The sequence below is a fragment of the Geotrypetes seraphini genome, chromosome 1 (assembly GCF_902459505.1).
Source record: "Geotrypetes seraphini chromosome 1, aGeoSer1.1, whole genome shotgun sequence".
Taxonomy (NCBI): domain Eukaryota; kingdom Metazoa; phylum Chordata; class Amphibia; order Gymnophiona; family Dermophiidae; genus Geotrypetes; species Geotrypetes seraphini.
In genome coordinates this window covers 275,988,941-276,004,153 of record NC_047084.1, presented here as the reverse complement: position 1 = coordinate 276,004,153, position 15,213 = coordinate 275,988,941, and the positions used below count along the sequence as shown (strand labels likewise).

The window sequence follows — 15,213 nt, the reverse complement described above, 5'->3', positions numbered from 1 at the left end:
AGATAGTGTTCATGCTATTTAATGTGGTCCTCCGTGAATTAAACAGAAGATATTAGTCTTTTGTATAGCTGATATGCTCACTTTTTCTCTTACCTCTTTGGGGCATATAGGTGGTAAAGCTCTGCCGTGAGTGTCTGAAGAAACAGGAACCTGTCTTAGCTGATACTAACATTTACATGCTGAAGATTCTGAGTTTAACATCTGAGGTGCTGTCTTACCTCCAGAACTTCGAAGAAGCAGCAGAGTATGCCAGGAGGATGGTAGAGGGTTACCTGTAAGTGGATTAACATCCATCATTTTGTAAATATTTTCAGGTTTTCCATGGCAATGATGAACTGAGTCTTGATGGAAGAACTTAATTAAAGATGCTAAGACACACCGCTCAATATTCAGTGTTATTTAGCTGGCCAGGAATAGCTCCCAACTGGCTAAATAACATTAAGCTGGCTTACCATCAATATTCAACGGGAGATAACCAGATGCAGGACTGGCTCAAAGCATGGACTAAGTCAGCATTGGCTCAGGATGCTAAGCCTCAAGGGTGCCGAAAAACTTTCACTTGATCCCTTGCAGTAGCTAACTCTTCTCCCCAGCAATCTCTCCTTGTCCTTGGATTGTTTCTCTCTCTTTCTCTCTTGACATATACCCCTACCTTACAGGCAGAAACCAGCTGCTCCCCCAAGCAAACCTTTCAATGCTTTCTTCTCTCACCCAGTCCCAGCAGCAGTAAAGTGTCACATAAGCCTGCCTGGGCCAGCCCAACGTCTTTCCTCAGCCACACCCCACCCCCTTCATGTAACTTCTTGAGGGAGTACGTCAGGCCAACCTAAACAGCTTTCTGTGACACTACTGCTTCCAGGGCTGGGTGAGAAAAAAAAGTGTTGAAAGGTATGCCGGGGAAGCTGCCAGATCACCCTCGAAGTAGGGGGAGGAGTTTTGTGAGAAAGAGGGGGAAGTTGGAAAGATGCTCGACCCTGCATGGAGAGGAGTTAAGAGAAAGATGAGGGATGATATCTGACCCTGGAAAGAGAAAGGGAAAAAGGCTGACTCAGCAAGGAGAAGAGGAGAGAGACATGCTTGACAAGGGGAGGAAAAAATAGGATGCTGGAACCATGGAAGGGGCAGAGGGAAGAGTGAGATGTTAACAGTGGCGTACCTAGGGTATGTGGCACCCAGGGCCCATCATTTTTTGACACCCCCCAAAAAAAAATATTTTTTGTAATAACCATGAAATGGAATAAATGGTCAGAATAGAAACAGGCAGTGAAAATTTTCTTTTATTGAACCTCATATATGTAACTATTATTCCAAACATAACAACACAACATAAATTGTCATGACATTAGAAGTACATATGGTGTAGTTGCAGGTGATGCTTAGGACAGTTCTGATTGTGTTAGTTTAGTTTTATGTGTTTTTTGAATAGAAGGGTTTTTATTTCTTTTTTGAAGGTTTTGTAGTCTGTGGTTGAGGTCAATAGGTTGTAGAGTTGGGGGTCGAGTGTTGCAGCTCGAATGGCTAGGAGGTTGTCAAACAGTTTTTTTCTTTTGACGTTTTTGGTTGGAGGGTGTGTGAATGGTGCGCGAGTTCTCCTATGTCTGGTTGAGGTGGATCGAATTATTTAGCTGAAGAAATTAGTTACCCCCCCCCATTCTACACACATTAATTCTCTTCCATTTTTGTTTCCATTATAAAAAAAACACTGATAAGTTCCGAGAAAAAAAATACATTAAAATAAGAAGTGGAAACAAAGGCCCCTACAGATGAGAACATAACATAAGAATAACCTAACTGGGTCAGACCAATGGTCCATCATGCCCAGTAGCCCATTCTCATGGTAGCCAATCCAGGTCACTAGTACCTGGTCAAAACCCAAAGATTAGTAACATTCCATGCTACCAATCAGGGCAAGCAGATGCTTCCCCCATTTCTTAATAACATACTAGGGGGGGCGTGGCTTGGAAGCGCATGAGCACGGTCGGGTAAATGGTGAGCTCCCAATAGATCTTTTTAAAGATTTAATAGGTTACAAAAACTGATTTTTTTCCGACTTAAAAGGGAGGATCTGTTAACCTATGGCGTCCATTAAGCAAATTAAGGCTGATTCAGCTTTTATCACAACGGGAAATGCATAAAGAGTGAAACCTGAGCCAGCGACCCCCTCGAAAAACTTAACATTGAAGGATAACCTGGATAATAATGAAATCCTTCTAGAGCTGCGAGCTATTAGAGAAATTATATCTGATAACTCTAAAAAGATCCAGGAGGTGAAAGAAGAGATCACTATTCTTAATAAGAAAATGGAAATAGCTGAAAACAAAATGCTGAACCTAGAACACAGAATGGTGACAGTTGAAACAGAGGTAATTCAAATGAAGCCTGATCATAAGAAGATTGAAGTACTTACTCAGATGCTGGAGGATTGCTATAATAGGGAGAGAAGGAGTAACTTGAGATTATTAGGGCTTCTGGAAGGGGCAGAGAAAAACAATATGACTTCCTTCTTAGAGAACCTCCTCCCTAAAATCCTGCCAATTAAATCAAAGTATCCTCTTGAAATTGAAAGAGCCCACAGGATACCTTCAAGGAGGATTGAAAATCAAAAGGGGCCGCGTCCAATAATCTTTAATCTCTTAAGGCAGTGGTTCCCAAACCTGTCCTGGGGGACCCCCAGCCAGTCAGGTTTTCAAGATATCCCTAATGAATATGCATGAGAGAGATTTGCATACCTGTCACTTCCATTATATGCAAATCTCTCTCATGCATATTCATTAGGGATATCTTGAAAACCTGACTGGCTGGGGGTCCCCCCAGGACAGGTTTGGGAACCACTGTCTTAAGGCATCAGCAAGTATTGGGGTTATGTCGCCTGGCTAAAGAGAACAAGAATTTAAAGTTTCAGGACTCTCATATCCACATTGTGCCATACTTTGCACCGGCCACTGCAGCTAAGAGGAAGAGTTTTCTTGATTTAAGACCGCAGCTGAGATGCATCGGAGCAAAATATGGTTTGATTTACCTGGCGATTATGAGGGTGACCTACAGAAATAAAACTACTAATTTCAAGGAACCGGTTGATCTGCATGAATTCTTACAGCAATTGGAAGAACAAACTCTGTATTATGGAAACTTGAATAAGGCGGGAAGATTATTGGCAAATTACCTTAAAGCAAAGAAAAGAAGGACAAAAATTATTGCAATAAAGGATGAGAAAGGAATTACCCATAACCAAATTGGAAATATCTTAAGTCAATTTCTAAATTTTTATAATGACCTATATTCTTCTGAGCCTTATGAAGACAGGGAAAAAGATGGTTTAGAATTTCTTAATTTAATTATTGGACCGAAGGTTCCTGAACATATAAAAAGGAGCTTGGATGAGCCTATATTACTAAAAGAATTAGAAACAGCGTTGAAGTCTCTTAGAGTTGGATCGCTCCAGGTGGTGATGGTTTCACAGTAGAATTTTACAAATCATTTCAAATTACTCTTTTACCTCATTTGCTAAATTTGTATCAGTCCCAACTAACTAAAGGTTGTTTTTCAGGTACTATGGCTGAATCATTAACAATCATTTTGCCAAAGCCAAACAGAGACTAAAGACCTATTTCGTTAATAAATGTTGATGGAAAATTATTGGCTAAGGTTTTAACTTTACGCTTAGCTAGGGCTCTACCTTTTATTATTGATATGCACCAAACAGGATTTGTTGCTAAGAGACATTCCTCTAATAATTCTAGATTGGCTTTTCATATGTTAAATTTAACTAAAAGCATGAATGATCCGGCTTTTTCTGTATCTTTAGATGCGGAAAAAGCTTTTGACCGAGTTGAATGGACTTTTATGTATCAAGCATTAGATTGGTTTGGCATAGGTTCAGGATTTATACAGATTACATTATATTACATTAGAGATTTCTGTTCCGCCATTACCTTGCGGTTCAAGGCGGATTACAAAAGATATAAAAATGGGGGTTACAAAAGATATAAAGAATGGGGGTTACAATGGAAGAATAATTGTCATTTCTAGAGTTGTAAAGAGTAGATCATTTGTAGAGAATTGTAAAGAATCGATCTAGAGTTGTTAAGAGTAAGTGTTGTTAAGAGTAAGAGTTGTTAAGAGTAGGTGAGGTTAGGACTGTTTCAGGAATTTCTTGAAGAGTATAGTTTTTATTTCTTTTCTGAAAATCTTGTAATCTGGGGTGGTTAACAGTAGGTTGGAGATTTGGTTATCTAGTTTTGCGGCTCGAGTGGCTAGGAGGCCATCGTATTGTTTTGTTCATTTTGCTTTTCTTGATCGGGGGAAGTGTGAATGGGGAGTGCGTTTTTATATGTCTGATTGAGGTTGCTTGGATGAGGCGATTGTTTAGGTAGGCTGGGATGATTCAAACATTGTATAGCTCCCCTTCTGCAAGATTGTATATTAATAATAATTTATCTGAGTGCTTTAAGTTGAGGGGGGGGTTAACAAGGCAGTCCATTATCTCCTTTGCTTTTTGACATTGTACTAAAACCCTTATTATTAGCTATTCAACAAGCAAAGGGGATACAGGGTATTCCCCATTCAGATTGGGAATATAAAGTTTCAGCTTACGCAGATGATATTTTGCTTTATTTGAGAAATCCTGAAACTACCATTCCATGCTTGTTAGAGTTGATTGATACATTTGGAAAATTTTCAGGTTACAAAATAAATTGGAGTAAGTCAGAAATTCTTCCTCTTAATGTGCACTGCACTAAATGATTGTTTGATTCTTTCCCATTCATATGGAAAGAAGATGGATTAAAATATTTAGGTATTAGGATAAAAAAATCTCTGAAAGACACAGTGAAAGAGAATGAAAAATTTTTATTAAAAAAGTAACGGAAATGTGTGAGCAATGGAATCCTTTACATCTTTCTTGGTGGGGGGAGGCCAAACTATTAAAATGATGATTTTGCCTGTTTTTTTTCAAGGGTCATTTTATAAAAAGTTAAAAGGTATTCTTACAAAATTTGTTTGGCTGGGTAAAATGCCTAGAATTGTTTTAGTATCTTTACAAAAGCCAATTGAGGAGGGTGGGGTAAATTTTCCAAATTTTTATAGGTATCATCAAGCATATATTTAATGCCAGGGTATGTATTGGGTCCTCCCAGAACTCATGGAAAATGCCCCGGATTGGTTATATTTGGAGTGGCGTCTCTTGTTTCCTTTAAATTTATCTCATGTTCTCAGTATCAAAATGCCTAGAAAATATAAAGAAAACAGAATATTGATTGATACATGGAAAACATTGCGTTACATTAGTAATTTAACACCTATTCCAATAAATAAATCAATCTTTATGGATAAACTCCAAGATTCAAATTGGCAGATTTCAAATCCCATGGAAGCATTGGATTATTGCAGGTATACAAACACTAAATGATGTTATTTCAAATGGTAAACTGCTTGATTTTTCACAGTTGCAACATAGATTTGGTCTTAATAAATCAAAAAGTTTTAAATGGTTGCAATTGAAGCAGGCTATTCAGGTGGGCTTCCCTGAATGGAAAAATCTTAATAATCAGTATACTCTGGAGTTCCTATGCTTTCAGGCGGACTTCCTGGGACATCAGGCCGCACAGTGGTATAAATTAATATCTGGATATATGAATAAAAAAACCAAAGACTGGTCTTAGAGACATTTGGAGCATTGAGATCAAGCATCAAATTTCTGCATCTCAATGGCCACGAATTTGGTCTTGGAGAATGAGATGTACAGTGTCTGCATCTATGAGACAAACTTGGTTCTTTTTGTTACATAGAGCTTTTTGGACCCCAGTTCGTTTACAGAAGTTAGATAGCACATAAGCACATAAGCATTGCCTCTGCCGAGTCAGACCGTAAGTCCATCATGCCCAGCAGTCCGCTCCCGTGGCGGCCCCCCAGGTCAATGACCTGTAGTGATCTAGTACTCTAAAGCATTTTGTGCTGTATAGTAACCCTCTAATTGTACGGATCTCCTTTTCCTTCAGGAACTCGTCCAGTCCCTTTTTGAAACCCAAAGTCATACTCTGCTTTACCACCTCCTCTGGAAGCGCGTTCTAGGTGTCCACCACCCTCTGAGTGAATAAGAACTTCCTAGCATTTGTTCTGAACCTATCTCCCTTCAATTTTTTTGAGTGCCCTCCAGTTTTTGTTGCCCCCGCCAGTCTGAAGAACCTGTCCCTCTTTACCTTCGCTATACCCTTCATGATCTTATAAGTGTCTATCAAATCCCCTCTAAGTCTCCCCTTTTCCAGGGAAAAGAGCCCCAGCTCCTCCAGCCTCTCAGCATATGAGAAGTTTTCCATGCCCTTTATCATTTTTGTTGCTCTTCTCTGGACCCTCTCGAGTATCGCCATATCCTTCTTAAGGTACAGTGACCAGTACTGAACACAGTACTCCATATGCGGTCGCACCATCGCCCTCTACAGTGGGAGAATAACTTCCTTGGTTCTGGTAGTGATACCTTTTTTGATAATGCCCAACATTCTGTTCACCTTTTTTGAGGCCGCTGCGCATTATGCCGCCGGTTTCATTGTTTTATCCACCAAAACTCCAAGTCCTTTTCTAGGTTGCCTTCCCTCAATATTATCCCCCCCATCATGTAACTGTACATCGGGTTCCCTTTCCTTATATGCATAACTTTACATTTCTCTACATTGAAGCTCATCTGCCATTTGTTTGTCCACTCACTTAGTTTGTTCAGGTCTCTTTGAAGTTCTTTACATTCCTCTACAGATACAACCTTGCCGGAGAGTTTTGTGTCATCCGCAAATTTTATAACTTCGCACGTTGTCCCTGTTTCCAAGTCATTAATAAATATATTGAATAGCAGTGGTCCCACTCGTGACCTCTTTCCAGTCAGAATAGTGTCCCTTTATTCCTACCCTCTGTTTCCTGTTCGCCAGCCAGTTTCTGATCCATCGGTGTATGTCCCCTTCCACCCCGTGGTTCCACAGTTTCCTTAGTAGGCGCTCGTGAGGTACCTTGTCGAAGGCTTTCTGGAAGTCCAGGTATACTATGTCTATGGGGTCACCTTTGTCCAAATGTTTGTTTATCCCCTCAAAGAAGTGCAGCAAGTTCGTTTGGCAAGATCTTCCAGTACAGAAACCATGCTGGCTTGTTCTCATCAGCTTATTTTTTTCTATATGCTCATTGATACTGTCCTTGATTAATGATTCGGCCATCTTCCCCAGAGCTGAGGTTAAGCTGACCGGTCTATAATTCCCCGGGTCGCCTCTAGATCCCTTCTTGAAGATAGGTGTAACCTTCACTATCCTCCAGTCTTCCGGTATCACCCTCGTTTTCAAGGATAGGTTGCAAATCTGCTGCAGTAACTCCGCTATTTCATCTCTAAGTTCTTTTAGTATTCTTGGGTGGATTCCGTCCGGGCCCAGAGATTTGTCAGTTTTTAGCCTATCTATCTGGTTGAATACGTCTTCGTGGCTTACCTCCATGCACGATAATTTTTCCTCTTGGTCCCCTTTGAAGAATTTTTCTGGTTCCGGAACATTGGATGTGTCCTCTTTCGTGAAGACTGACGAGAAGAGCATGTTTAATCTGTCCGCTACTTCCTTTTCCTCCTTTACCACTCCTTTCCTGTCACCCTCATCCAGGGGTCCCACCTCCTCCCTCACCAGCTGCTTTCCTTTCACATATTGAAAGAAGGGTTTAAAGTTCCATGCCTCCTTCGCAAGTCTCTCTTCATACTTTTTCTTTGCTGTTCTGACCACACGGTGACATTCTTTTTAGTGCTTCCTGTGCTCTTTCCAATTTTCCTCGGTTTTATCCTTCTTCCACGTCCTGAAGGATTTTTTCTTATTCCCTACCACCTTCTTTACTTCTTTGGATAACCATGCTGGGTCTTTTGCTTGATTCTTTCTGCATCCTTTTCTAAATCTGGGTATATACCGGTTTTGCGCCTCGTTCACCATGTCCTTGAAAAAGGTCCAGGCTTGGTCCACCGTCTGTGCCTTTCTGGAGCTGTTCTTGAGTTTTCTCTTTACCATTTGTCTCATGGCATCATAGTTCCCTTTCCTGAAGTTGAATGTTGTTACAATGGTTCTCCTCCTCCTCCTCCTCCTCCTCCTAAGTCTAATAGATGCTGGCATTGTAATCTGGAAGCGGGGACATTAGATCACTTAATTTTTTTGCTGTCCCTGTATTATGACCTTTTGGAAATCAATTTGGTCTCAAATAAATTGTCTATTAGAAAACCATGTAGCATTGTCATATGATACTATTCTGTTTGGTATGTCTATGAGAACAAAAAGTCAAATTTCATCATATAATAACAAACTTTTATTGATTATGACAGAAGTTGCCATGCAACATATTACCAATAATTGGGAAAATTATACTAATCTTAGTTATTCATTCTGGTGGAATTCATTGTGTCACATTTATAAGATGGAAAGAGTAATTGCTTTGCAAAAAGGGAATTACAATAACTTTATAAAGATCTGGGGGCCAATGGCAAATTATTGTAATGAGTAGACATCATTTTCTATTGATAGTATATTTATACATAGGGGGGAGGGGATTGGTAGGAAATTTTATCAATTAATTAAGATTACAATATATGCATGATATGTTTGTTTGAAATAATTGAGGAAGGGTGGGTGGGAAGGGAATAAACTCTACTTATGTTGATAATAGAAAGAATTTTAAGTGCTGTGTAAAAGTTTTCAATGTTGTAATCTTGTGCACTTGTTAAAAGTTTTAAAATGAATAAAGAATTTAAAAAAAATAACAGACTATGGACTTTTCCTCCAGGAATTTGTCCAAACCTTTCTAAAAACCAGCTACGCTATCTGCTTTTACCATAACTTCTGACCACTTCATTTTTAAGCTTAGATCTTTCCTTCCAAACAGAGACCTTGCTAGATGTCAAATACAGCACAAGGTAAACTTCACACGGACTTAACTGTGCAGGAAATGTGAATCTCCTCATACACCCATCATATAGTACAAAAATGTGCAAAGGTCTGTTTTTTCTTTCGATCACTACATAGCCTAATGCCACACAAGCAGCGCTGTTACAAACATATTCTGAAGGTCAATGCTAAGGTTAACAAAGTTTCCTTCCTTGGACCACAAGGAGATACTGACAAACCACTGGAAGAGATCCCAAAACAACTACCCAGGAACAACACCCAAAGACCCACTCAGTGTGTGAACCAGTTGAGTGGAGTGACTAACTGGGGGGTGGAAATGGGCCCGGAGTTTGCTCAGCAGAATTTCCCAGACCACCTCTTCCTCTCAACACATTGACATGCTGCTGCCGCCACCACCACCACCACCACCACTAGGAACACTTCACTGGGTAGGCCAGCAATGCTTATAAACTTTATAAAACACATTATTATATTTTCTTATAAAGTACATATTTTAACTGAACTCTCTGACATCCTCAGCCTTGCCATTCACAAAAATAGAAGGAAGAAAAGTTCTCATTTCCTGCTGTCTCATGTCCCCGGCCTAAACAATATTTTTCTTCTGCAGACCCTTCAAAAGTCTAACCAAATCCTCGTTTCACTTGCATTATAAAGTACTGAGGATGCCATCTCTCCCCAATCCCAGGTCCTAAAGTCTAAGACTGTAGCGCATACTAGTGCTGCCCGATTCAGGAAAAAAATTTCGATTCGATTCAGCCTATTGAACTGGTTTTTCAATTCAATTTTCCTACCCAATTGGGTGTTTTTTTCAAACATCCGGGTGGGTTTATTTTATAGCTTTTTCACCCCCTTTGGCTTCTCCTAACCACACTGGCGCTGTGGTGCAAATAAAATAAAGAAACAAAAAGGACTTCTCTTCTCTCTGTTAAATCCTAGTTCACGTTTGCGGTCTAACACCAGCTCTGGCAGGATACACGTTTCAAATCTGACTTATTGTAATCACAAAACAGAAAATAAAATTAGTTTTTCAACCTTTTGTTGTCTGGTTATTTTTCAGATCTTGTTGGTCCAAGGCTCTGGTTGTCTTCTGATAACTTGCTTGCCAGGGTCTCCTCTTTCTACATGCTAACCATTCATCTGCCATCTCTGTCCTCCCCTTCCGTTTCCTTTCCCTCCCCAGGAGGTCTGGCATCTTTCCTTTTTTTTTATCTCCCTCCACAGATCCACCTTTTCTTAACTACCCTTTCATCCAGCAACTCTCCCTCCTTCCCCACCACCCCAGGGTCCACCACCTCTCCCTCTCTCCCTCTCCTCTATTTTCAGACCCATTATTTCTTCCCCCCCCCCGAAGTCCGGCAAATGCACGTCTCTTTGAACCCCCCCTTCTACACCAGGGCCCCCCTCCCCTGAAGGCCTGTCCTCCCCTTAAAGGTCTACATCCCACCCCTGAAGGCCTGTCCCCCCCTTGAAGACCTGCATCCCCCCGAAAGCCTGCCTGCCTGTCCCCCTTGAAGGCATGTCCCCCCTGAAGGCCTGTCTCTCCCCATGAAGGCTTGTCCCCCCCTTTGAAGGCCTGCCTGCCCGCCAGACCCTGAAGACCTGTTCGCCCCACCCCCACCCCAAAGGACTGCTTGCCCCAACCTGAAGGACTGCTCACCCTTCTGGCCTCCCCGCACCATTTACCATATAGAAGCAGCCTGCAGCAAGATCGCGATGCCAGCAATCTTTGCGCTGCTTCGGTGCTGTTTCCTCTGCCGCAGTCCCGCCCCTCCTCTGACATCAGAGGAGGGGCGGGACAGCGGTGGAGGAAACAGCACCGAAGCAACACAAAGATCGCTGGCATAGCGATCTTGCTGCAGGCTTCTTCTATACGGTAAATGGTGCGGGGATGCCAGGGGGGAAGCGAGATGCCAGGGGGGGAAGCCGGATGTTGGGGGGGAACCGGACGCCAGGGGGGGACCCGGATGCCAATGACGCCAAGACCGGGAGCACTCCCCTCATGGCTTGCACCCGGGGCAGACCTCCCCCCCCTTGGTACGCCACTGGATGTTAAACCTAGATTTAGAGTTTGAGGAAGGAGGGATTGGGAGACTGTGGACAGTAGGGGAGAGGGGGGAAAGAGGGAGGGATATTGGACCTTAGGACAGAAAGCAAGGTGAGAGGATGGATAGATGTTGGCAATGGGATGGAAGGATAGAGGGGAGGGAGAAAAGGAAGAAAGGAGAAAATATATTGCAGTAAATCAAAAGATAGACCTCTCTGAGACCTGATGGAAGGAATATAACCAATGGGACACTGTTATACCAGGGTACAAATCATATCGCAGTGATAGGGTGGATTGAATTGGATGAGGTGAGGTGAGATGACGCATTATATATTAAGAAGAGCCTTGAATTAAATAGACTACAAATTCTACAGCAACCAAAACACAGCTTGGAATCCCTATGGATAGTACAGAGGGAGTGTTCCAACTGTAGCCAGAGGACAATAGTCAGATGACAATGAAAACCATTGGCTAGATTGATGTAGAATTAAAGCCTTGTGGTATGTCAGAAAATCAGGTAGTAATACACCCACCGCAGTTTTGGGAGCCTTAAGTTTTTTAAGGGCAATTTTTGGTGGTTTTTGACTCCATAGAAAGGATGAAACATGTTTGTCAAACGTTTTGTAAAACAAAGTTGGAATTAAACGTGGGATAAAATTTTATCTTAGGAGCTATGACCATTTTAATTGTTTCAATTCTGCGCCACCAGGAGATATGAAGAGGGTGCCAGGAATGTAATAGAGTCTTGATATAGGCAATAAGTTTTTCACTATTGTGGTGTATTGTAGTAAGCAGAGTAGCATATAAATCAATTCCTAGGTATCTCATACTTGTGGGAGACCAAAGAAGATGAAAAAGTTGAACTAAAGCCAGTTGAGAATAAGTGGTAAGTGGTAAAACTTCTGTTTTATGTTGATTGATTTTGTAACCAGAAAAGAGAGAAAAAGAACCTATTAAATCAAAAAGGGCAGGTAGAGATTGATCAGGATTAGTAAGATAAAGTAGTACATCGTCTGCATAAGCCGTAAGTTTATATTCAATGTTGTTATGGAGGATTCCAGAAATTCTATCGCAGGAGTTAACTGCTAGAAGAAGAGGTTCAAGAGCGATATTGAATAAATAAGGAGAGAGGGGACAACCTTGTCGGGTACCTCTATGCAGCTTAAAAGAGGATAATAGTATGTTATTGGTAATTATAGATGCTTTTGGGGAAGAGTAAAGGATTTTAACATAATTAATAAATTGCGGGGGAAATCCAAACCAGTGCATCGTAAGAAAGAGATGGGACCATTCCACCCTGTCAAATGCTTTTTCAGCATCAAGGGAGAGGACTATACAGGGTTCTTTGAAGTTACGTGTTCTTTGAAGTTACGTGCAATGGAAGTAAGATGGAAAAAGAGACGGGAGTTGTCTGTTATAAGCCCACTTGATAGGGAGAGATGAACGAGCCTATTGAACGTTGAAGTTTATTGGATAGTATAGTAGCGTAGATTTTATAGTCAATATTAAGTAGAGAAATGGGTCTATAGTTTGAAATTAAGTGAGGATCTTTGCCAGGTTTTGGGATAACAGTGATAATAGCATCTAAAAAATGACTGTTAGATACTTTTTGTAGATCTAAGGAATTGAATAAAGCTGTGAGAGTGGGAGAGTTTGTCGTGAAAGAGTTTGTAAAATTCAACTGTAATGCCATCAGCACCAGGAGATTTACCAGAAGATAAATGTTTTATAGCTAACAGAATTTCAGAAGAGTCAAAAGAGCATTGAAGTTTTTCAATGTCTGATGAATCTAATTTAGGAGATTGCAGCGTGGCCAGGAATTCTTCGGCACAGGGTGAGTGTTGTGTGATCTCAGAAGAATAAAGTTGAGAGTAAAAATCTTGGAAGGCTTGTGAGATGTCTGAATGTGACGAAAGGAGTTTCCCATCTGAATCTGTAATAGAGGAAATGTAATGTAATGTAATTTATTTCTTATATACCGCTACATCCGTTAGGTTCTAAGCGGTTTACAGAAAATATACATTAAGATTAGAAATAGGAAAGGTACTTGAAAAATTCCCTTACTGTCCTGAAGGCTCACAATCTAACTAAAGTACCTGGAGGGTAATAGAGAAGTGAAAAGTAGAGTTAGAGGAAAAATAAATATAAAATAAACATTTTAACAAGACAGCATTGATCTAAATACTTTGGGAGGTAGAAGAGAGGAGAGAAAGGAATAGAAGCAGAAGGGGGAGACGTTGAACAGTAGAATTCTGGAGAAATTTAAATGATAGAAATAGAACAAAACAAAGACAAAATGCAAAACAATAGATAAGATTAAAGATAAATCATAAGCTGGAAAGAAAAATAAAATAAAACTTTGTCTTCAATCCACGGTTTCAGCATCAGTGATGAAGTGGAGCAAGTAAGTTTAGGAGGAGCGATGACGTTTCCAGAAAAAGGGCTTCTTCAGGGAAGAGACTTGGCCGACAGTCCCAGGATGTCTATGTCTCCTCCCCTGCAATGTTCTCCCATCCATGCATTCCCTCCCAGACACACTGCCCGTGCCCCAGCCGCTCCAAGGAGGCTGCCCCAGATGAGGCCCACGGTGAATGCAGGATTCTCTCCTCTGCGGGAAAGCCGCCCGGAGCCGACAGTCGATCTTCATAGCGGATTGCAGGGGGGGAAGAGTTCACACTCTTGGTAGGATCGGGTCTGTGTTCTCTTGGTGGTTGTGGCTGGTCTCGTTGCTGCTTAGGTGTAAAAGCAGTTGATCTCCACTGCTGCTGATATTTAAAAGCAGGCAGATTGATCTCTCCAATGGACTGCAGGGGGAGGAGTTCACAATCCTGGCAGGATCGGGTCTGTGGGCTCTTGGTGGTTGCGGTAGGTCTCGCTGCTGCTTGTATGTAAAAGCAGTTGTTTTTCTACTGCTGCTGATATTTAAAGCAGGTAGATTGATCTCTTAAACGGGATATAAGGGGAGGAGCTCTCGATAGTGGCGGCTGGTCTTGGTGCTGTTTAGGTGTAAAAGCAGTTGATCTCCTCCTTCTGATGATATTTAAAAGCAAGCATATTGATTTTTCCAACGGAATGCTGGGGGAAGAGCTTACTTGTCTGGCTGGATCAGGGCAAAGGGCTCTCGGTAATGGTGGCTGGTCCTGTTGCTGCTTAGGTGTAAAAAACAGTTGATCTTCCTAGTGGACTGCAGAGGGAGGTGGAGCTCACACTCTTGGTTGGATCGGGTCTGTGGGCTCTTGGTAGTTGCGGATAGTTCCGCTGCTGCTGAGGTGTAAAAGCAGTTGATTTCCCACTGTTGCTGATATTTAAAAGCAGGTAGATTGATCTCTCCAATGGACTGCAGAGGGAGGAGCTCACATGCCTGGCTGGATCGGGGCAAAGAGCTCTTGGTAGTGGTGGCTGGTCCTGCTGCTGCTTAGGTGTAAAAGCAGTTGATTTTCCTAGCGGACTGCAGGGAGGGTGGAGCTCATATTTTTGCAGGATCGGGACTGTGGGTTTTTGGTGGGTTGGTCCCGTTGCTGCTGGGTGTAAAAACAATTGATCTCCCACTGCTGCTGATATTTAAAAGCAGGCAGATTGTCCAGGGAGAGGAGCTCTGCACTCAAACTGCCATCCTCCTCGCCTCCAAGTTCCGGAATTGTACTTTAGTTTGTTTTAGCAAGCATTTTACTATTTTTGTTCTTCTCCATATAATATTTAGTGGAAGTGGTGAAAATGTCTTGTTGTGCTGCCATAGTTGCTAATTTATTATAAGTGTATTTTAGTCTATATATTTGGGGAGGGGTTATCTGTGTTCTGGTAGGAATGAATATTGAGAAGCATACAGTGTGCTTTGTGTAGTTTAATTTTGTGGTTAACCATTATGTGTTGTTAATACGATTATATTGTGTGTGCATATGTGAAAAATGAATGGAAAAAATGGTGTTACAATTAGTACTATTATGGGGACCGGGTCTGGAGCAGAGATTGGGTGGAGATGGGCGGGGTTTGGTCCACGACTTAGCCCAGTGTTCTTCAACTGCCGGTCCGTGGACTGGTGCTGGTCCATAAAATAATTATTTTATTTCCGCCAGTCCATACGTGTCAAAAGGTTGAAGAACACTGGTCTAGAGCAGTGGTTCCCAACCCTGTCCTGGAGGACCACCAGGCCCATCGGGTTTTCAGACTAGCCCTAATGAATATTGATAGAGCAGATTTGCATGCCTCGCACTTCCATTATATGCAAATCTCTCTCATGCATATTCATTAGGGCTAGCCTGAAAACCT

General features: G+C 41.6%; 1 protein-coding gene across 4 annotated transcripts in view; it reads left to right on the top strand.

The window, feature by feature from the left end:
- SMYD1 (SET and MYND domain containing 1) overlaps positions 1-15,213 on the top strand; it is a 104,555-nt gene that overhangs the window by 79,391 nt on the left and 9,951 nt on the right. For all 4 annotated transcript variants that reach the window (XM_033952290.1, XM_033952281.1, XM_033952270.1 and 1 more), the window contains one exon: positions 111-274. In XM_033952290.1, coding sequence (XP_033808181.1) covers positions 111-274 — 164 coding nt within the window. The remainder of the gene's footprint in view (positions 1-110; positions 275-15,213) is intronic.